This window comes from Labeo rohita, chromosome 8 (assembly GCF_022985175.1).
Source record: "Labeo rohita strain BAU-BD-2019 chromosome 8, IGBB_LRoh.1.0, whole genome shotgun sequence".
NCBI classification, from domain to species: domain Eukaryota; kingdom Metazoa; phylum Chordata; class Actinopteri; order Cypriniformes; family Cyprinidae; genus Labeo; species Labeo rohita.
Window position 1 is genome coordinate 36,255,806 of NC_066876.1, and position 25,252 is coordinate 36,281,057.

At 31.6% G+C, this 25,252-nt stretch overlaps 1 protein-coding gene across 3 annotated transcripts in view; it reads left to right on the forward strand.

Moving 5' to 3' along the window:
- The first annotated feature begins 2,770 nt into the window (after positions 1-2,770).
- Positions 2,771-25,252, forward strand: part of slc6a6a (solute carrier family 6 member 6a) — a 38,409-nt gene continuing 15,927 nt past the window's right edge. Inside the window, exons 1-8 of one of the 3 annotated variants that reach the window (XM_051116906.1) lie at positions 2,775-2,967; positions 11,322-11,590; positions 13,657-13,791; positions 19,107-19,341; positions 19,435-19,567; positions 23,136-23,270; positions 23,373-23,476; positions 23,562-23,686. In XM_051116906.1, coding sequence (XP_050972863.1) covers positions 11,362-11,590; positions 13,657-13,791; positions 19,107-19,341; positions 19,435-19,567; positions 23,136-23,270; positions 23,373-23,476; positions 23,562-23,686 — 1,096 coding nt within the window. In that variant the 5' untranslated portion in view covers positions 2,775-2,967; positions 11,322-11,361. Of the gene's footprint in view, positions 2,968-11,321; positions 11,591-13,656; positions 13,792-19,106; positions 19,346-19,434; positions 19,568-23,135; positions 23,271-23,372; positions 23,477-23,561; positions 23,687-25,252 lie in introns of those variants that run through there. The other 2 variants (XM_051116905.1, XM_051116907.1) reach the window with 2 other exon arrangements.

Genomic DNA, 25,252 nt, shown 5'->3' on the forward strand with positions numbered 1-25,252 from the left:
TATACAATAAAAGCAATGCATGTCCTTTTTTAATTTTGTTGATACATTTACATTATATCATTATATACAATTATGAGATGTAATATAATCACTGTGTATACTGACTGCTCAGTTTGTGATATGAAATATACAGTTATGAGATGTGTATAATATATAACAGTCACGAGGTGTATAATTTATAATCACAATGTATTTTGACTGTTCGACAAGTATTTAAAGTAAAATGTAAAAAATGAATTTAAAAAGCATGCATGTCATGGCTAATATATATAAATTACAAATGAAATATACAATTATAAGCCATAATGACAGTGTATTCTGACGATTCATCAGATATTTTAGATTCTAGTGTTTATTAAAAGGCAATGTATGTCATTTTAATTTGGTTGGTATATTAATATTAAGTAATTTGAATATTAAATATACAAATATGAGCTATAAAATATAATCACATTGTGTCCTGGCTGTTCCTCAAGTGTTTTAGATACTGCAGTGATCAATTTAAGATGAATAATATATATGAATAACATTAATTTAAATATGAAATATACAATTATGAGCTGAATAATATACACACAGGGTATTCTGACCATTTAATAAGATATTTAGATGCTACAGATATAAACTGTATTTTAATGCATGCATGCAATTTTAAGTTGGTTGATATACCCAAAACGTTTGTGAACAGGAAGATTTTTAATGTTTTTTTAAAGCAGTGTCTTCTGCTCACCAAGCCTGCATTTATTTCATCCAAAGTACAGCAAAAAAAGGAAAATCTTGAAATATTATTGCTATTTAAAATAACTGTTTTCTATTTGAATATATTTTTAAAAATTGAAATTCCTGTGACTTGAAAGCTGAATCGCATGATCCTTCAGAAATCATTCTAATATTCTGATTTGCTGCTCAAAAAATGTTTTATTATTATTATTATTATTATGTTGAAAACAGCTATATAGTAGAATTTATTCAGGTTTCTTTGATGAATAGAAAGTTCAGAGGAACAGCATTTATCTGAGATAGAATTTTTTTGTAACATTACAAATGTCTTTATTATCACTTTTGATCAATTTAAAGCATCCTTGCTAAATAAAAGTATTAATTTCTATAATTTATTTCCCCCCAAAATAAATAAATAAACAAACTGACTCCAAGCTTTTGAATGGTATAGTGTATAATGTTACAAAAGCTTTTTATTTCAGATAATTGCTGATCTTTAGATCGTTCTATTTATCAAAGAATCCTGAAATAAATGTACACACCTTTTTAAAATGTATTATTTAAATAATAATGATACATTTTGATTTCTGAAGGATCATGTGATTGGAGTAATGATGCTGAAAATTTTGCTTTGAAATCACAGGAATAAATTACACTTTAAAATATATTCAAATTTGGATTAAATAAATGCAGGCTTGATGAGCAGAACAGAATTCTTTAAAAAGCATTAAAAATCATACTGTTGAAAACTTTTGACTGGTAGTGCATTAATATACTTTTAATAAAATTATGATACTACACTAAAACGGAGTTTTTTAAAAGGTAATGCATGTCATTTTAAGTTGGTTTATATATTAATATTACATCACAGTGCATTCTGAGCATTCACAGTATTTTTGATACTAATTCTCCTAAAGCATGTAACACGTTTGTGCATTGACAGATTAGATACTGTCACATGGATGCGACGTGTACATCTACATGCTCAGCATGTATGTGGGAAAAAATAATAGAAACGATGCAGCGAGAGACTGCCGTCCAGTAGCGTAATGACCACAGCTCTCACCCTTTGAGTGATCAGCACAGTGTGGACACATGGACAAGCCATCTGTCTGCAGACAATCTCACACATGCGTATGTCATGAATTCGGGTGACCAAACTCTTCATAATACACTATACAGAATAGCTTCAAATGCCACAATAACAGACCTTGATATCCATAACCTTGAATTGTAATCATGCAATCAGATTTTATTAAAGCAGATAAGAAAAGCAAAGATGAGAGGACATGTGAAGGCATCGTGGCACACTAGCTTCATGGAAAAACACCACCGAGGATCACAATCCTTTGGCTCGTTTGTGATTGGCAGACACGATTAGCTCGCCATTGTTGCCGTACAATCAGACTTTGGACATTTACGCCCTCCACCCCACCCTTTTTTCTTTCTTGTTGATCCCTACGTTTTGAGTCTAGGTAGATTATCCCCTCACAAGGCCACTGAACCCTTCATGTGACCTCACTTCAGCACTGTAAGTGGAGATTTCGCCGCGGCACAGACTCCGAAATGCATTGGGAAAAAAAATGTATGGTTTGTCAGTCATCCAGGACTTATGATGGAATGGCATGTGTGAATGACGCTTTGCTTTCCAATACAGTGACGCAAACAGGTCTCCGTCCTAATCCACAGTGCGCATGCGCAACATCAAAATCGCGAATGAGGTGTGGAAACAATTAATGGGCGGGGTTTGCTTTTTGAACTTTTAACTTGGTGTTCTTTAATTAAATGGTTAATCATTTTATTCAGACGTGATAAACGTTACTTTTCTCTGCTTCACTGATGAGTATTTTCAGTCAGGTGCTAATCTTTGAAAACGAATCCAGTTTTAAATATACATTAAGGGTGACCAAACAACAACAAAACATTGTGATTTGAATGTATGAGACTCGATGGTGGATACAGGTTTCTGTGCCCTCTGCTGGTGTCGGATAAACTCATTACCAAGCAACAAAATTGCCGCCCAGCGGCGCGACGCGATGCGAAGCGAGCGTGTGCTTGTCTCTTTAAGAAACACTCCTGTTGCATGAGAGCCTGGTGTTTTTCCACTCTCTCCGTTATTACATGCGCTCGCATATAAGACAGAAATCGGGGGGAGAGGGCGTAAAGATTATTTCCCTCGCTTTGTAGCCTCACCACAGGAAGACAAAAGAACAACAGACGGACCTGAGCAATAAATTGCATTGTCAGGTGAGTGACACCTTACAGGTCAGCGGAGGCTGAGCTGCATCTTTATGTAGCCTATATTTTATCAACATGTTAAGTATTTTTGTCTAAGGCGGATATATAGTCATTTTTAAAATTAAAATATATATTGAATTAAAATTCAGTCTGATTTGCATTTTTGAGAAGCGCACTTTTATGACTTATTGTCAAAGAACGATAGATGAGAGACTAAACTATTGCGCCACTCAACAGTTCTAGTTAGAATATCATACAACAACATTATTACCAAAACTGAAAGCGATGTGTGTTATTGTGCACAAATGCTCTTTTTGTCTTAAGTGCTCTCACAGGCTTTTTGGAAGCTTAGTGTCATTAAATATTAAACGCAATCAATTTATTTTAGATGCACCGTAATTACAGATGAATTGTAAGTATTGGTTAACCCTGTGGCGGTTTAATATAGCCAGCACCCTCAGGACCATCACAGAGCATCATTCTCAAAGCGCATGCTTTAACAGCTCAATAAAAATGTAGGTTAATGTGAATTTCCTCTGCACTGCTCCTGCATGTAAACACTGACACCGCTGGAGACTGATCGGTCTCAAACATCCTGTCATGTGGGTTCATGTAACACCGGCACTCGCTCAGACACAATGTAGGTTATTGGGGCACAGCCAAGATTTTAACTTCTTATCATCTCCATTGGTTCTAGTGTGGTAAATGCAAAAGCCTCGTTGATGGATATGCATTAGACACGTAATTGCTTCACAAATGAATGAGAGTTTCGAGGCGTGTCCGCATGCGCAGCCTTTTATTTAGCTGGAGTTTCCAAATTAAACACGCATAAAAATGTAATTTAATCAGGAGCGCGCGCCGGAGAATTAGGGCACCTGGTGATGCTCGAGCGGGATATTTTTCAGGTTTAATTTTGAGAGCAGACAGATTTAGTTTTATAATGCATGACATGAGATGACCTTGCAGAAACAGTGCTTTGCACTTTCTCCTCAAGTACCGTGCAGCAGTAGCATGCACTTGATTCCCAGTCATCAAAACTATGTTTTGCTAACATTTGTTAACTTTAAGAAAACGTTACTTCTGATTGGTTTTTAAACGCTTTTAAATGTGTAAAGAACGTTTTGGTTTTGTGAACAATAGAGGAACATTCCATTGTATCGAAAACATTTGTATATTAAAACTGTATGAACACCTTATTTCTGAACTTTATTTAAAATATTCAAATCATCTAGTTCTCTTTTTATTAAAAAAATGTTTGTTGTTGGTTATGCGAACGTTAGAGGAACATTCCTTTTTATAATTTAAAAAATGCTATGAAAATTCCATTCTATCGTTTGAAAATGTTATGGGAATGTTACATTTAAATAATTTCTCAACGTTTACGTTACTTCCGAATGTTTTTCAAACATTCAACACGTTTTTTAAATGTGTAAAGAACGTTTCTTCTTGGTTCTGTGAAGATTAGAGGAACATTCCATTCTGTCATTTTGAAAACGTTATGAAAACGTTATTTTAGAACATTTTTTTAAATATTCAAAACGTAGATTTTTGTTGTTGTTGCTTTAATTTAATCAAGTTTTGTTCTTGGTAATGCGAATGTTAGTGGAACATACAGTGGAAAAATGCTATGAAATTCCATTCTATTATTTGAAAATGTTATGACAATGTTATATGTAAATATTTGCTAAACGTTTAAAACAACCGTTTTTAAAACGGTATGAAAACATTATTTCTGATCTTTATTTAAAACATTCAAAACATCTAGTTCTCTTTTTATTAAAAATGTTTGTTGTTGGTTATGTGAACATTAGAGGAACATTCCATTCTGTCATTTTGAAAACGTTATGAAAACGTTATTTCAGAACATTTTTTATTTTAAATATTCAAAAAGTAGATTTTTTCTTTTTTGTTGTTGTTGCTTTAATTTATTAAAAAGTTTTGTTCTTGGTAATGCAAATGTTAGTGGAACATACAGTGGAAAAATACTATGAAAATTCCATTCTATTATTTGAAAATGTTATGACAATGTTATATGTAAATATTTGCTAAACATTTAAAACAACCGTTTTCAAAACGGTATGAAAACATTATTTCTGAACATTTTTAAAATATTCAAATCATCTAGTTCTCTTTTTATTAAAAATGTTTGTTGTTGGTTATGCGAATGTTAGAGAAACATTCCATTTTATAATTTAAAAAATGCTATGAAAATTCCATTCTATCGTTTGAAAATGTTATGGGAACGTCACATTTAAATAACTTCTAAACGTTTAAAATACCCAACATTTCCTCTCAACATTACAGGAAAGTATATAAAATATTGATAATGATTCCATAAACATTATTTTAAGAATGTTTGTCCTAATATTTACATGCTTTTGAATCCCAGTCATCAAAAATATGTTCTAAGAACGTTTGGCTAACATTTTGAGTTATGAATGAATTAACATTAAGAAAATGTTACTTCGGAATGTTTTTTAAATGTGTAAAGAACGTTTCTTCTTGGTTCTGTGAACATTAGAGGAACATTCCATTCTGTCATTTTGAAAACGGTATAATAAATATTTGTAGATTTTTCTTTTTTTTTGTTGTTGTTTTAATTTATTAAAAAGTTTTGTTCTTGGTAATGCAAATGTTAGTGGAACATACAGGGGAAAAATTCTATGTAAATTCCATTCTGTTATTTGAAAATGTTATGAGAATGTTACATTTAAATATTAGCTAAACATTTAAAACAACCGTTTTTAAAACGTATGAAAACTTTATTTTTGAACATTTTTTAAATATTCAAAACATGTAGTTCTCTCTTTTTAATGATTAAAAACGATTTAAAATGTTTCTCCTTGGTTATGCGAACGTTAGAGGAACATTCCATTTAATCATTTGAAAACGTTATGGGAACGTTACATTTAAATATGTTTGCTCAACGTTTAATACTGCCATTTTTAAAACTGTATGAAAACATTATTTCTGAACCTTTTTCACCATGTTCTAAATCTGGCTCTTTCTGATCCCTAATCTTTATGGATGTTGTTTTAAATATCATTGTTTGATTGACTAGACAATAATGAACTAACATTAGAGCGTCTTCCCAGATAATGGCTTTAGATTAAATGCTGTCATTTCAGTTTATAATATGCCATTAGCTTCATGAGTTTTCCTTTGTCATCAATATCAATACTAAATACCAATCATCATCAATATTAAATACCAATATTAAAAATACCATGGAATTACAACAGTATGTGGTAAAATGTCAACAAAACTGCTGTAATATCATTGCACCATGTTATAAAACTGTTGTTATTGTTATTTTTTTTAAATCCCTAACCCTTACTGATTTTGTATTGTACAAAGATGGCATTGTTTTTCCACTCTTTTAAAGTTGAATCATTGTAGCAAAACATGAAGTTCCATTATAGATGATGGCATTAGATGAAATGTTATAGATTAAATTTGCTTCATGAGTTTTCCTTTGTTGGCTTTTGAGTATAATTAGATTATTAGACCATCCCCTACATGCTTTGAGCATTTTAATACATCTAATTTGTGTTCCAGAGTTGATAGTTAGAGTAATTTATAACCTTCACAGCTGAATATCTAGACAAGGTTGAGTCACAGCTGTCTGTTGTTGTGGCCTTCTGATACATTGTCTTGGCTTTTTCTTCTCTGCTTACGCCATTGGTTGATTAAACATGCATTTACATAGCTTTTGTTGATAGCGCGCTATCAGTGTTTATCTATGTGAAGGCTAATGAGAGATGTGTGCGTGTTTAGAAGGTCATCGTTGGGGTCAAGGTTGAAAGAGGGTGATGGTGGCTGAAATAAGCTGAGCTGTGACCCTGCAATAATTTTCTGCTCATGGCCACAGAAACACTGCCACAAGGGCATTGGGCCAGTATGAGTCTAGCAATCCGATTTAGCTTTTCAGACGGTCTGGTGACCCAGGCGAACCAGTCACATTCCACTTATTGGTGTGGAGTTCTTATCAGTTTTATTTCACAATAAATTGACACACTGCTCATTCTCCAGATGAGATAAGATGGATGTTTTGTGATTTAATGGCTCGTTGGAATCTAATGTCAAAAGAGCTCAAGATAACAATCTATTTTAAACTTCAAAAGTTTTAGAATTTTGAAAAATGTTAGACAGAGGTGACAATTTTAGGTTAGAAAATTGTAACAACACCGTTTTGAAATGTTTCTAAAATGCTGAAATTACAGTTTTCTTGTTGTGGTTTGAAAGGGTACAAAAACATTTCTTAAAGGGGTCATTGGATGCCCATTTTCCACAAATAGATATGATTCTTTAGGGTCTTAATGAAAAGTCTATAATATACTTTGCTTAAAAATTCTCAATGGTTGTGTAAAACAACACCCTTTTTACCTTGTCAAAATGAGCTTTGCAAAAATCATCCTATTCTGAGGGATTCTGAGGCCCCGCCCCTCTCTTCTCTCTGTGGAGTGACGAGCCTGTTTACTTTAGCATTTAGCCGCGAAACTTGCACGTTATTAGGAAAGGTGATTGCAGAGATTCATTAAAAAACGCTTATACTTACTTCTGCTGTAAGTGAAGCTGGATCACGAATGATTTGTGCAAACATAGACGCATTTATGTAGATCGCGAGGCACATTCCCTTCACAAACAAACGAAATCCACTGCATCTTCAGCGGCTCAGATGTGGGGAGTAAATGACGACCACTATGTTCATTATTACATCCAGAAACACCTTAATCGCTCAATTGGTGATATTCTTGTCTAACTTACATCCCTGCTCCGGCATCGAAACAGTGGAGGTCGGACTGTTACAGCTGATCTGAGGTAAGACGCTCATGTCAATCAACTATCGTGGGAGTGTCCTCTGTCTGTGTGACGCCACAACGACAGGCATCTGAGAATGGCTCGATCTGCAAAAGGGGATATTATTTTTACAGATGAATTAAAAACCACTGCATGGATTTTTATCATTATAGGGTAGATTTGTACATACACTGACAACACACATTAATGTTCAAACAACATGAAAAAGTGAACTTAGCATCTGATGACCCCTTTAACATTCTAACATTTTCACCCAAAATATAGCATTATTTGAACACTTGTTTTTAACATACTAAGAACATTAAAATTCCAGTTTTCTTGTTGCAATTAGATTGTTATTTAAAGGTTACAAAAATGCTTTTTAGAATGTTTAAAGGAGAAGTCCACAGAACAACAATTTACAAATCATTTACTCACCCCCTTGTCATCCAAGATGTTCATGTCTTTCTGTCTTCGGTTGTGAAGAAATTATGATTTTTGAAGAAAACATTTCAGGATTTTTCTCCATATAATGGACTTCATTGGTGCCCCAATTTTGAACTTCCAAAATGTAGTTTAAATGCAGCTTCAAAGGCTCTAAATGATCCCAGCCGAGGAAGAAGGGTCTTATCTAGCAAAATGATTGCTCATTGTTTTCGAGTCCATGGGTCATTCTTAAATGATTTGTTCATTTTGAATGAATCTTTAATTGACTCGGAACATCCTATAAGGTTCTGTACTGGAATTAGTTCACGTGTTTGAGAATGTTGATCTCAGAATGTTTTGAGCATATATATCAAAGTTCTAAAAATGTCCCATAAACGTTACTTTAAGAACGTTTATGTAACTTTTAAAAAATGTGAGAACATTCCCTGTTAGCTGGGGAATTACTCGTGTTTCTAAGCCTAACGTGCTCTTGGGATCATCTGAAATCATGCTGGAGAACATGATCATCACATTTTGTTTATGTAGTGTAAAGAAGAGTGACAAAGAAAATACTAAGACGTTTTCAAATACATGCATTTTCACCTCAACTGTGTTGTCCATTATAATTTGTAATGAAAACAGATGCATTAAATGGGAAAAATGCAAAATGGAAACATTCTAGAATTTACGGGAGCAATACAACCTGCCGTGTCTTTCCAGGCTTCATCAGAAGGATTTATCCTTAGATAACTCCTGATAGGAATAGATAAGAGGATGTTAAGAAATCATGTGTTGACTTTCTGCTGTTAAAAATATAGATGCAAAAATGGTATCAAACCCCCTAAACACAGAGAAAAGAGCTCTGGCCAACTAGGACGTGTGTAATGGAGTGATCAGTTTTTTTTAGTGTCAGTGTGAGTTTCACACAGGATATCAGACTATAGAACGGCTTCCTGCTCAGCCTGAAGAGCTCAAGATCTCAAGTCTTATTCTTAGCTGGAGCACTATATAAAACAGCAAACACTGAAACATTTTCTATATTGTATCATTTACACTTACATAGTTGTATACGTGTTAGGTTTTGAGGCTTCTGTGTTATTCAAATGAGTCCTGGGAATGTTTTGCATGAGCTTTAAGCTGTCAGCACTGAGATCTGCTGATTTTTTAAAGCTTTCGCTTCTAGATCTGTCTTATATAACAGCAGTCTCAGTGGATTTGATTTCATAGCTCAGTTTATTTATCTGTTATGAGATTTATTTTTTCCTCATGGGTCTTCATGAAAGATTTTCAGCTCAGTTTAACACATAATAATAGACATCTATGATACACTAATGTTCTGTGAGATTTATTCAGGTTTTTAAAAGAAGTCACCACGGCTTCATTTATTTCATTAAAAATCCAGTAAAAACAGTAATATTGTTAAATATTATTACAATTTAAAACAACCATTTTCTACATTAATGTGTTAAAACTTAATTAGGTTGGCTTAAGAAAGACAACCTACTGATCTGCTACTTAAGCTTATTATTATTATTATTAATAACTAGAGTCATGTTAGTAGCCTGCTAATCATGCTAGTAACATGCTAGTAACTGGCTAATCAGGCTTACAACATGCCAGTCATGCTAGAAACATGCTAGCAACATGCTAACAACTTGCTAATCATGGTAACAACATGCTAACAACTTGCTAATCATGCTAGAAACATGCTAGCAACATGCTAATCATGGTAACAACATGCTAACAACTTGCTAATCATGCTAGAAACATGATAGCAACTTGTTAATCATGCTAGAAACATGCTAGCAACATGCTAATCATGGTAACAACATGGTAACAACTTGCTAATCATGCTAGAAACATGTTAGCAACATGTTAGTCATGCTAGAAACATGCCAGCAATATGCTAACAGCTTGTTAATCATGGTAACAACATGCCAATCATGCTAGAAACATGCTAGCAACACGCTAACAACTTGCTTATCATGGTAACAACATGCTAACAACTTGCTAATCATGCTAGAAACATGGTAGCAACTTGTTAATCATGCTAGAAACATGCTAGCAACATGCTAATCATGGTAACAACATGGTAACAACTTGCTAATCATGTTAGAAACATGATAACAACTTGCTAATCATGCTAGAAACATGGTAGCAACTTGCTAATCATGCTAGAAACATGCTAGCAACATGCTAATCATGGTAACAACATGTTAGCAACATGCTAATCATGCTAGAAACATGTTAGCAACTTGGTAATCATGTTAGAAACATCCTAGCAACATGCTAATCATGCTAGAAACATGCTAGCAACATGCTAATCATGGTAACAACATGCTAACTACTTGCTAATCATGCTAAAAACATGCTAATCATGTTAAAAACATGCTAGCAACTTGGTAATCATGCTAGAAACATGTTAGCAACTTGGTAATCATGCTAGAAACATCTTAGCAACATGCTAATCATGCTATAAACATGCTAACAACATGATAACAACTAGCTAATCATGTTAGAAACATGATAGCAACTTGCTAATCATGCTAGACACATACTAGCAACATGTTAGTCATGTTAGAAACATGCTAGCAACTTGCTAATTGTGCTAGAAACATACTAGCAACATGTTAGTCATGCTAGAAACATGCTAGCAACATGCTAACAGCTTGCTAATCATGCTAGAAACATGCTAGCAACTTCCTAATTATGTTAGAAACATGCTAACAACCTGCTAATCATGTTAACAACATGCTAGTAACATGCTAATCATGCTAAAAACATGCTAACAAGTTGTTAATCATGCTAAAAACATGCTAGCAACAATATCTATGTAATCCATTATCTACATTTTCAAACTTCAAGCTTTTACAAGTCCTTTAAACTTTCAAGCTGGGCTTTCTCAAGCCAACCTAAAGTTTGTCTTGACAAACTTTTTTATCTGGTTTATTTCTGTGATGCAAAGCTGAATTTTCATCATCATTACTCCAGTCTTCAGTGTCACATGATCCTTCAGAAATCATTCTGATTATTAATGTTGTAAACAATTATGCTGCTTACTTTAGAAAATTTATGAGATATGTCTTTACTTTCAATTCATTATTTTAATGCATCTATTCATTTCTTTTGTTTGGTAGTGTAAATCATTCTCAACCCGACCTCTCCTTTATTGTCAGTATGGCACAGAAGGAAAAGTTGCAGTGTCTCAAAGATTTCCATAAGGACACGATGAAGCCGTCTCCCGGTAAGAGTCCCGGCACGCGTCCCGAAGACGAGGCGGAGGGCAAAGCACCACAGCGGGAGAAATGGGCCAGCAAGCTGGACTTTGTGCTCTCTGTGGCCGGAGGTTTCGTGGGTTTAGGCAACGTTTGGCGTTTTCCGTACCTCTGCTACAAGAATGGCGGAGGTGAGTGTGTTTACATGTGTAATATGTCAACAAAATATGTTTGAGGTAGCACTTTTCAGTCTGTTTACACTGTAAATATCTGCTAATGTCACATGCAAACATAATTTTGTGACATTAAAGGGACAGTTCACTCAAAAAGGAAAATTCTGTTATCATTTACACTCTAAAGTTGTTCCAAACAACTTGTTTCTTTCTCTGTTGCACATAAAAAAAAGACATTTTAAAGATGTTGGTATCAAAACAGTTGGAAAAACAAAATACTATGGAAGTCAATGGCTACTGGCAACTGTTCAAATCCCTATTCAAATAAACATATAAATAAAAAAAATAAAAATAAAAAAATAATACATTTTGAGCTTCAGAAGTTTTACAAGTTTAAATATTAATATATTGTATTCAATTCTATATGGAAGGCCGTTTTCACCATTGAATAAAAAAGGTTATTGCAACTTATCTCACAATTCTGACTTTTTTTCTGAGAATTGTGAAATTTAATGAGTTATAAAGTCAGAATTGCATGACATAAACTTGCAATTCTGACTTGTTAGAGAATGTTAGAGAAACATTGATGCCGGTGACAAATTTAGGGTTTAAAATTGTGACAACACTGTTTTGAAATGTTTCTAAAACAGTTCTGCAGTGTTGGGAGAAAGTTATGAAGTTCAGTTTTAAGGAGAAAAAGATGGATATGTTCTCAGAATTGTGAGTTTATATCTCACAACTCGCAATTGCATGTTATAAAGTCAGACTGGCAAGATTCCACAAAAAAAGTCACAACTGTGAGATACAAACTTGCAATTCTAAAAAAAAAGTCAGAATTGAGTTTATATCTCGCAGTTCCGTCTTTATTTCTCAGAATTGTGACTTTATGTCTCATATCTGACTCTATAACTCGCGATTGTGGGTTTATATTTCAATTCTGAGAAGAAAAGTCAGAATTGCGAGATAAAAAGTCACTATTACCTTTTGTTTCTTATTTTTTATTCAGTGGCAGAAACAGACTTCCATAATTCTGTTATAATAAATTTGTGCATAAAAACTATATTATATTAATACTAAATATAATACAATAAAAAATATATATAGTAATATATTTATAAATAATTTCTAAATAATTTAGTATTATTTATACACTATTGTATTTATTAATATTTTATATTGTATATTGTATTTATTGTATTTATATTGCATTGTATTAAAATGTATTTAATATTGTGTTTATTAATATATGAAGAGTTCAAAAACTCAACAATATTCAAAAATCATGTTTTTCATTGTGCAATCCAATTAATAATCAAATTGCAGTTGGGTTATTTTGATTAGGTAAAAATAACCAAAAATACTGCTAATACAATAAAACACAATTTTTTTTTTTTTTTAAACAGAGTTCTCTGTTTTTGCTAATAAACTGTTCATTTATTGTATTTATTAATATTTATAATTAGCTTTTATTTTTATATTCTCAGTTTTCATTTGAATTTTATTTTTTATTAATTTTGTTATGTGCGTTCATTGTTTTATTTCTATTTAGCTTTTATTTATTTATTTTTTTATATTTTATCTATCTATCTATCTATCTATCTATCTATCTATATATATATATATATATATCTATCTATGTCTATATATATATATATATATATATATATATATATATATATATATATATAAGCTTTATTGCACTGACCAAAAATTATTTTTAATAGTTAACAATAACAACATTGTGGTTCCAAGTTGCCAGTTTAGCTCTTACAATAGTATCTTTAACTTACTGTTGGTTACCATTTAATGTTATTAATAGTCTATATTACTACCATAATTTCTGCATAATATGCAAAAAATAAAAAGCTTGTATTTTTGTTTAAGCGCTTTAATTATTTAATACAGAAAAAAAAAAATTATTTAATCAGCAAAATTATGGTGTAGGACTACTTTTCATGTTTCACAATGTCCATTGCAATGCATTCCTGCGAACATGATTTTTACTCATTTTGTTGTGCCCTTGATCATTTAATGTGGTTTTCTGTATTATGTGCACCTGCTTTATCTTGTGTTGGTCTTTCCAGGTGCATTTCTCATCCCCTACTTCATATTTCTGTTTGGCGGAGGTCTTCCCGTCTTCTTTCTGGAGGTGGCGCTCGGCCAGTTCACCTCTGAGGGAGGAATCACCTGCTGGGGGAAACTCTGCCCCATTTTCACTGGTGAGACAAAAGGATTGATGAAGAGAGATTGAGAGAGAGGACGAGACAGGTCTGACTTTGATGATATTTAATGACTCATGGGGCTCAAGCACATTTTAATCAGCATAAATCATATTTCATAATGCTCCCATCCCCCCCGTCGGCCGCTCGCGGTCTCTCACGGCAGCGTCGACCAATCGGCACGGCCGTTACTGTGATGCGCATCCAGTGCGATTGGCTGCTGAAGTGTCTCGTTAAAGCATCTTCACTCTGACCTGTTTTCAGCATCTGCTGCGGTTGCTAGGCAACAGTAGAAGACGCGGTGTTCTTTTCAAGCGTGTCGTCGTGTTCTGATTCTGCATGTTCTTACGTGTGTGTGTGTGTGTGTGAGTGAGATGCGGGTCACTCGTACACACACACTGTACATGTTCGTTTAATTCCCCATGATTTGTTTGCTTTGCGCCGCTCTCTGCTTCAGAGTGCTCTGACTAACACCCCGCTCCGCATTTGGACATGTATTCGGATCTCCATGGCAACAGCCGTGAGAGGTGACTGAGATGCTTGCGATGGGATCTCCTCTCAGCTCAGGAGCCAAAATGGAGTGGTTGTGTTAGGAGCAGACACGATTTGAGGAGAAACAACAGGACAAGAGGCGTTTCTTAGAGCTAGGCTTTCAATCTTTTAAATTCCACAGACTTCCAGATGTGAGCGACCCCCATCCTAAAAAGTAAAAGGCAGATAAATATTTTCATATTTTCATGTAATGTAGACCCAATTAATACTGTGTAAAATATACATTATATATATATATATATATATATATATTTTTTTCATTTTAATCAAATTTATTTAGTTAATATCTTATTCATCTTTATTTATTTTTACATTAATTAAATTAGATTTTTATTATTTTTCATTTTAATCAAATATATTTAGTATCTTATTCATCTTTTATTTTTACATTTTTATTTAAATAAACATATTTTAGTTTTTAGTTTAGTTAAATCTATTTATTTAATTAGTATTATTAGTTTTTTCTTATTTATTTTTGCACTTTTACTGTGCATTTCTTATTTTTATTTTTTTGAATCAAACTATATTTACTTATTTTTTATCAGATTTGTTTTGTTTAAATCAAATAATTTTAAATGTTCCTATTTCAATCACATTATTTTTTTTACTTAGTTATAGTTATTTACTTAACCAAATAATATTAACTGTTTATTTTTAACATTTATCATATGTTTATTTAGTTATTTATATAAAGTTTAGTATAACTTTTTAATTAAAAAAAAAAAAAAAAAAAATGTAATTAGTAGGTTAATGTAAAAAGACCTGATTAATACTGTGTAAAATATACAATATATTTTCTATTTATTAAATTGTTTTTTTTAATCAAATGTCTATTAATTTATTTATTTATCTACCTAAAAGTTATTACATTTAAAAAAAAAAAAAAAAAACATTAATTAAATTTTAATCAGTAGGTTCATGTAAAAAGGCCTGATTAATACTATGTAAAATATACAATATATTTTTATTTATTAAATTGTATTTTTTATTTTTTTATTTTAATCAAATTCATTTATTTAGTTAAAATATTTACAATATATTTTTATTTATTAAATTGTATTTTTTATTTTTTTATTTTAATCAAATTCATTTATTTAGTTAGTGAAGTTTCTTAGTTTGTTTACACTACTTTTAAGTTACTTTTGAGTTGCATTTCACTGTTTTTATACTGAATCTGTTTTTTGTGAGTGAGATGAATATTAATGCATGTTCACATTTAAATCTAAATACAGTAACAATTTATTAGTTAGCCTTATTATTTTTAATAATTCAGTTTTACTTTTTATTTAAATAAATGTGTTTATTTAATCAAATGTATAATTTTAATTTTAATTTATATAAATATAAAAATTTCAGTACCAAATTTTATGTATTTATTTGTTTTATCCAGTGTTGGGCAAGTTACTTCCAAAATGTAATACATTATATATTACTAGTTACTGTCTTTTAAAAGTAAAAGTAATTACAATTTATTTGAAAAATGTAACTACTTTTAGATATTTTTCACTGTTTTTATACTGAATCTGTTTTTTGTGATTTAATGCATGTTCACATTTAGTCTAGAATACAGTAACATCATGTTTACTAATTTCCCAACAGTTGTCAATCAATAAATGGGGAAAAAAGTAACTGGCGTTACTTATTTGAAAAAGTAACTCAGATATTTTCGTTACTTTACTAGTTACTTGAAAAAAGTAATATTATTACGTAACTCGCGTTACTTGTAATGCGTCACCCCCAACGCTGGTTTTATCTATTAAATCAAATTTTATTCATTCATTTTTATTGCAAATATATTATTTATTTAAATCAAATTAATTAATTAAATAATTTATTTAATTAGTTTTTTTTTTTTTACATTTTATACATTGCTTTTCTTTAAACTTTTCCATGGATCCTCACTCCCTTGTGTGATTTTTTTTTACTTCGGTGCCTGACCTCTATATACGCACTTGCATGGGCACGTCGCTCACGTGTCTGGGTTTTATTTAGCATGTACAGCGCAAATGAGTGATATTTCCTGCCACCGTGAGCCCATTGTCCCCTTTCACCCAATGATTATGTTCTTAGTCTCAGTGGCAGCTGACTATTCTCCCTCGAACACGCACGCGTATCTACGTTACGTACTCAAACGCACGTTTGCCATTCTCTCGTCAGCTGTCACGGCGGCTCGTGGCTCCGCGGCGCGAGCTCGTGGCACTTTGTATTAATTATAGCATAAAACTGGCACTCGGCCCTTTGACTGCCCTCAGCCCTAGAAAACGAACACTAAAAATATGATTTCAGACGCAGACGTGTCAGAGCCAACAGGTGAAGCCTCATTGCTCTGAGAATAGAGTCGCTTCAGCTGTGTTTGACTCATTAACACACAGCAGGGCCCTCCGAGACAACACAGGCTCTCCGTCTCATGAAGTCTCACGTTGGGCTCCGTTCCGCTTAGATGTGGCACATCCCGTCAACAATACTCATAATTTGAGATATCATTCATATCTGTAATGCAAAGAGCGACTGGCTACGTGCAGCGCGAGTAGTGATGCTTGTCTTATCTTTAACCACCAGCTCCGGTCCTGCCAGTTTAACGGGTTGACGAGCCATTGTGTGTTGGTCTGGTTAGTCCACCGGGACTGTTAGTTCCAGGACGGCACTACAGATTGCTTAGAGAACAAGCGTCTGCTGACAGGATGGATAGTCCAATTAACTCTTTCCTCTTTATAAACCATGAAATGCTATTCAACCTATTTTACTTTCATAACGGGAGAGACTTGAACCAAGTCTAACCAAGTTAGTTGTTTCGCTACTAAATATTTGAGCGTTGATCCATTAAACCCTACTTATAAACTAAATATTTAAAGATGCAGTTGTAACGGTTGGAATAAAATGAATTGATTGGATTCGATCAATGAGCTTATGTTTTACCTGACAATTGTTTACATTTTATTAGAGAGAACTTTATGTAAATAATGATTACTAAATGGCTCTCGAGCATGAATTTGGTCAAAATTAAACACTTAATGTAAAGGAAATTTGAAATAAAACAATATAGATGAATAGATAAACAAACAAATATGTAAATACAGCAAATACATGTCAGACTTTCCAGTTTGTGGTAGTAGTATTTGTTTATTTGGCTAATATTGGATACAAGTTCTTGAAGATTTATTGTTCACATATTTAAATATGCTATTTAGACTATAATATAGTTTATATATATCAACTGCTGTTTAAAAAGCTTGGGATCAGAAAGATTTTTTTTGTACATTTAGATGTAATTTATTTTATTTGTATTTATTTTATAAATTAAAAATCTAAATTTAAATATAAATAATACATTTATTGAAATGTATCTTATTAATCATATTTTTATATTTATTTTTACATTTGTACATATTTATTTAAATCAATTTTTTTGTATTGTTGTTAAATCTATTTATATAAGTGCCATTATTAGTTTTTTTTTTATATATTTTTACATGCATTTCTATTTTTTTAGTACATTTTTTTTTACTATTCATCAGATTTATTTCGTTTTAGTCCAATTTTATTAACTTTAAATGTATCTATGTAATTCAAATGATATTATATAGTAATTAAAAGTATATATATTTTTATTTTAATCAAATTTATTTAGTTAGTATCTTAATCATATTTATAATTTTTTTTTACATATTAAAATCAAGTTTTATTTTTCCAGTTAAATATATTTAATTATTATTATTATTTTATTATTATTATTTTTTTTTTTTTTTACATTTTTACAGTACATTTTTATTTTTTTATTTTAATCCAATTTTATTTACTTATTTTTTTATTTTGAATTTCAAATGATATTATATATAATAAAAAAATATATATAGACATTAAAATATATATATATATATATATATATATATATATATATATATATTATTTTAATAAAATTCATTTATTTAGTATTTTTTAGTACATATTTATTTAATATATCAAATTCTGTTTTTTTTTTCAGTTAAATCTATTTAATTAGTATTCTAAGATATTTGTAATTTTTACAATGCATTTCTATTTTTTATTTAAATCAAATTTTATGTACTTATTTATCAGAATTATTTTATTTCAGTAAAATGATGAAATGATTTTATTTATTTGTAGAATCAAATAGTCAATTAAATGTATAATTTAAAAATTTACTTAAGTCAAATATATGTATTTTTCATATAAAAAATATTAATACTGTGTAAAATATTCAATACATTTTTTATTTATTTAATTGTATTTTTTTAAAAATATTTGTTTTATTTTAATTAAATGTATTTATTTAGTTAGTGAAGTCTTATTTATTTTGACATTTCTAAACTGCTTTTCTTATTTTTATTTAAATCAAATTTTATATATTTTATGAAGGCTAGAGTAATGATGCTGAAAATTCAGCTTTGCATCACAGAACTAAATTACATTTTACAATATATTACAATAGAAAATTGTTATTTTAAATTGTAATAATATTTCATAATTTTTCTGTTTTTACTATATTATTGAGCATGAGACACTTTAAAAATATAAATATAACATAAAACCCTAAACTTCTGAATGGTAGTGGAAATACATTTATATGTAATATAATTTATATATATAAAGATGTAATTTATATATAATTCTGATCAATTTAAGCAAGTAGTTTTGAATAATAACTGATGAATTGTGAACAATAAAACTAGGAATGTGTTTTAGGAAAGCCAGTAAGAGTGACTTTTGCTTTCATACTGACTTGTATTGTGTATTTGCATCAGGAATCGGCTACGCCTCGATCGTGATCGTGTCCCTGCTGAACATCTATTACATCGTGATCCTGGCGTGGGGTCTGTACTACCTGCTGCAGTGTTTCCAGCACGAGCTGCCCTGGGCTCGCTGCAGGCACAGCTGGAACACGGGGAACTGCGTGGAGGACACCGTCCGCAAGAACAAAACCCTCTGGCTCTCCGCCAACGCCACCAACCTCACCTCGCCGGTCACCGAATTCTGGGAGTGAGTATCGAGCGCGTGGGAGCGTCGTCCTGAGGCTGTGTGTACGGGACGGACGCTCTACGCCCATTCTCATCACTCTGCTATCGCCTGTAGGCGGAACGTCCTCAGCATCTCTTCGGGGATCGACGAGGTCGGCGGTCTGAAGTGGGAACTGGCGCTGTGCCTCCTGGCCGTCTGGATCATCTGCTTCTTCTGCATCTGGAAAGGAGTCAAATCCACCGGCAAGGTGAGGGAGAGGACAAGAAACGTCCTCTAGAACATCATAAGTGGGGCAGCTATTACACTTTTAGGGATGTATAAGTTGGGAAACGGTTATTATTAGGGCTGTCAGTCGATTATAGTTTTTAATCTAATTAATTACACGATGTGTCGATTAATTAATTATTACAATTATTTAAAGCTAATTTTGTGTTAAATGAGAAAGTATCAAGTAGACGTTACAAATTATAGCTTTAGAAATAAATATTTGATTTGATTCAACAAAATTTATTACATGTAAACATAAACTGCAACATAAAAGAAGATCATTTGAGAAACAACTCAGTATTTTTTGTTCATACAATGAACTTAATTGGAGCGACATGAGGGTGACAGAATTTACATTTTTTGGGTGAACTCTCTTTAATGTTTTTTTAATGATATGCTACTTTAAATAAGAAACTAAATCTGCCAGCAGGTGGCGGTAAATGTCATTATGAATCCACTTCCAGAACAACAATTCACAAGTAATTTACTCACCCCCTTGTCATCCAAGATGTTCATGTCTTTCTGTCTTCAGTCGTGAAGAAATGATGGTTTTTGAGGAAAACATTTCAGGATTTTTCTTCATATAATGGACTTCAATTGTGTCCCCGATTTTGAACTTTCAAAATGTAGTTTAAATGCAGCTTCAAAGGCTCTAAACGATCCCAGCCGAGGAAGAAGGGTCTTATCTCTTCGAAAAATAAACATTTGTATACTTTTACGCACAGGCTCTGGGATGCGCGTTTATGACGCTACGTACTATTGAATCAGGTCGAAAGGTGATGCGGAACTACAGACCCAGTGTTTACAACGCGAACAAACAAAAAGGTACAACGTGTCGGACGATTCTGAAGTTGTAGGAGAAAATAAGATGGAGTTTTTCTCCATACTCAGTACACAGACAATGAACTTAGATGTGATTCGTAGTAGTGATGGGAAGTTTGAATCATTTTACCGACTCGGACCTTTGAGTCTCGTTCAGCAAAATGAACGAATCTTTTTGAGTCATTTCGTTCATTTTAGCAAAATATAATTCAAATGTTACGTGTTACTTCCCTAACACATCTACTGCTTACACAAACGTTGATCACACTACAAACAAGACAAAACTATAATGCTATAAGAAACAGAAAAGATTCATTCATTGTTTACCTGGGTCTTTAGTCTATGATTAGCTCACCTCACCTCTTATCTGACAAGATTTTCAGGTTTGAGTCGTTCGTTCATCACGTGACGCCCCATAAGATGAACGAACCACTCCAAAAACCAGAAGACTCCAAACAGGTGAACTAATTCCAGTACAGAACCTAATAGGATGTTGCGCATGCGCGACTGAACGAATCACTCCCTGACTCTTCAAATCTTCTTCCTGAATCACATTAAAGATTTGTTCAAAATGAACGAATCGTTAAAGAACGACCCATCACTAATTCGTAGCATCGTGGACGCGCATCCCAGAGCCTGTGCTACACAAGCTTTTGTGCTTAAAAAGTAAACAAATTATTTTTTGAAAAAAATGACTGATCGATGAGCTGGGATCGTTTAGAGTCTTTGAAGCTGCATTTAAACTACATTTTGGAAGTTCAAATTCAGGGCACCAATGAAGTCCATTATATGGAGAAAAATCCTGAAATGTTTTCCTCAAAAAAACATAATTTCTTTATGACTGAAGAAAGAAAGACATGAACATCTTGGATGACAAGGGGGTGAGTAAATTATTTGTGAATTGTTGTTCTGGAAGTGGTCCTTTATTTTAATCACGTTATTTTTTCTTAACTAATTAAGTTAATGCGTTAAACCGACAGCCCTAGTTATTATGTTTTAAGTGTGAAAAATGTAGCTGAGTGCTTAAAATGACCAAGCAGAAGCCAAGTGGTTGTTGCTGGCCTTTCAATAAATCAGATTGGAAAAATGTATATTCATAATTCAAGAAGATTTCCCCAGTATATATATATGTTTTAACATTTACACTACCAGCCAAAGGTTTTTAAACAGTAAGATCTTTAATGTTTTTTTTAAAGAAGTCTCTTCTGCTCACCAAGCCTGCATTTATTTGATCCAAAGTACAGCAAAAATGTTGAAATATTTTCACTATTTAAAATAACTGTTTTCTATTTAAATATATTTTAAAATGTAATTTATTCCTGTGATTTCAAAGCTGAATTAGTATTATTATTATGTTGAAAACAGCTGAGTAGATTATTTTTCAGGTTTCTTCTTTGACAGCATTTATCTGAAATAGAAATCTTTACAAACATTATAATTGTCTTTATTATTACTTTTGATCACTTTAAATCCTTGCTAAATAAAATGATTAAATAAAAACATTATTTATTAAATAAAACAAAAAATATTTTAAAATATTACAAATTATTTATTAATAAAACATTTCTATAATTCCTTTCCAAAATAAATAAATAAAATAAAATACAAAGCTTTTTTTTTTTTTTTTTTTTTTTTTTTTAAAAGCTTTTTATTTCAGATAAATGCTGATTTTTGGAACTTTCTATTCATCAAAAAATTCTGAAAAAATTCAGCAAATCAGTATATTAAAGTGATTTCTGAAGGATCACATGACTGGAGTAATGAAGCTGAAAATTCAGCTTTGATCACAAGAACAAATTACATTTTAAAATATACTTAAATAGAAAAACAGTTATTTTAAACAGTGAAAATATTCTAAAAATGTACTGTTTTTGCTGTACTTTGTGTCAAATAAATGCAGGCTTGGTGAGCAGAAGAGACTTCTCTAAAAAACATTAAAAAACTTCCTGTTCAAAAACTTGACTGGTAGTGTAATTTATTTCTGTGATGCAAAGCTGAATTTTCAGCATCGTGACATATGATCCTTCAGAAATCCTTCTGATATGCTGATTTGACATTTATTATTATTATCATCGGTGCTAAAAACAGTTGTGCTGCTTAACTGATACATTTAAGAATTTTCGGATAAATTAAATGTTCAAAACGTTTGTAACTTTGTAACATTATAAATGTCTTTACTGTCACTTTTGATCAATTTAATTTGTATTAACTTTCAGTGTAAACATGAGCTCTAAGCTCAAACCTAATAGAAATGAACTAAAAACACAAAAAATGACCTTACAGGGGTCTCTAAAAGAATTTTTTCTATTTAAAAATACAGCCACTTCATGTGAAAAGTCATAGCTGTCAAATAGAGATACGTTTTGGTGGCACACATGAAAATATCTCTAGACTGGTGTTTTTCAGTCAAGGAACTGTGTAGGATTATGATCACAGATGCACACTGAGCTTCATTCATGCAACATGAGCAGAACCGATTTCTGTGTAAATCGTTTGTAAAACCCTTCGATTCAATGCGGAAGGATGATTTTATGAGCGAATTACACAGAAAGCCATTCTGCTTGTGTTTCTTGAACAAGACCCAATTAATGTGCACTTTCAGCCTTCCTTTCAGAGTTTGCAGCTCTCTGTGGATTTCATTTCTGTGCTTTACGTAGGTGTATAATTATTTTAAATTCATAATGGAAATCCACGAACCCTCTGGCCTCCTCTCGGTCTGTCCGTAGGTGGTCTATTTCACAGCGACGTTTCCTTTCCTCATGCTGATTGTGCTGCTGGTTCGCGGCGTGACTCTGCCTGGTGCCGCCGAGGGCATTAAGTTTTACCTTTACCCCGATCTGACCCGCCTGAAAGACCCGGAGGTACTGAAACAGAAAGAAGGAAATCTTTGTACACTGTTGTTTTTCATTCGATGGAAATGTGATGAAGCAAACTGCAATCTCTGTCTCTGTGGACCGATGTAGGTGTGGATTGATGCAGGCACTCAGATCTTTTTCTCATATGCTATTTGTCTTGGTGCAATGACTTCACTGGGAAGCTACAATAAGTACAAGTACAACTGTTACAGGTGAGGACTCGCATGTTTTAAAGGCATGTTTATAGCTATATGTGGTCTATTTATTGTACAAACATGTGTCTGTGTGTGTGTTCAGGGACTGCATGCTGCTCGGATGCCTGAACAGCGGTACCAGTTTTGTGTCAGGCTTTGCCATCTTCTCCGTCCTGGGGTTCATGGCACAGGAACAGGGCGTGGCTATCGCCGATGTGGCCGAGTCAGGTAATGCTCAGGGTCAAAGGTCACCAACCTGATCAAATAGACTGTCATTGATCTTATGTGCTGTATGTTATATGAAGTACAGCATTTGAATCATTTGCTTGCTGTGGTAATGAGTCAATTACCACAGAAAGTCATTTATAAAAGTATACACATGCATATAATGTGAATTATCACATTCAAAGCAGTTCGGTTACGTACGTATAAAGTCATAAAACTGTTTAAAGTGCACAAACAAGGCTAGTAAGGTATAATATTATATATGAAAATATAAAATAATATAAAATAAAACTAAAATATAAATGATGTGTGTGTATAGATAGATAATTGAAAATTACAAAAAAAAAAAAAAAAAAAAAAAAGGACAAACATTTATTTATTTTTTTTTAGAAATGATCTATTAAAAATGTTTATTTATTTTTGTCTTTGTACATATATAGAAATGGTATATTATACACATACATACATATATATATATATTTTTTTTATATATTTTTATATATATATATATATATATATATATATATATATTATAAATTGTTATCTATAATATTAATTTATTTATTACAGTATAAAGTATATACACACATACAAATATTGATTTATAAATATAAATATAATACAGACTTAGAAACAGTATTTTAGTATATAAAAAGAAAAATATATAAATAATACACACACGCACATATATAATTTTTTCTCATAATTATCTATAATATAAATGTATAATTTTTTACAGTATATATAGTATATATACAGTATATATACACATACAAATATTAATTTATAAATATAAATATAATACAGTATTTTAATATATATAATATATATATATATATATATATATATATATATATATATATATATACACACACACACACACACACACACACAGTATAAAACAATACCAGTCAAAAGTTTTTGAACAGTAAGAATTTTTGTTTTTAAAGAAGCCTTTTTTTTCTGCATTTTTTTTGATCCAAATAACAACAAAATCAGTACAATTTTAACATATTTTTATATTTCAAATAACTGTTTTCTATTTGAATATATTTTAAAATATAATTTATTCCTGTGATCAAAGCTGAATTTTTAGCATCATGACTCCAGTCACATGATCCTTCAGAAATCATTCTAATATTCTGATTTGCTGTTCAAAAAACATCTATTACTATTATGTTAAAAACAGCTAAGTAGAATTTTTTCAGGTTTCTTTGATGAATAGAAAGTTCAGAAGAACAGCATTTATCTGAAATAAAATTATTTTGTAACATTATAAATGTCTTTATCATTCTTTAATATATAAACATATTAGAATGATTTCTGAAGACTGGAGTAATGATGCTAAAAATGTAGCTTTGATCACAAGAATAAATTATTATTTCAATATAAAACAGTAAAAATATTTCACAATATTACTGCTTTTGCTGTATTCTGGATCAAATAAATGCAGGCTTGGTGAGCAGAAGAAAATTCTTTAAAAAAACATTACCAGTCAAAAGTTTTTGAACAGTAAGATTTTTAGTGTACAGTATATAACAGGTTTTCTTCCTTTCCTTGTGATGGTGT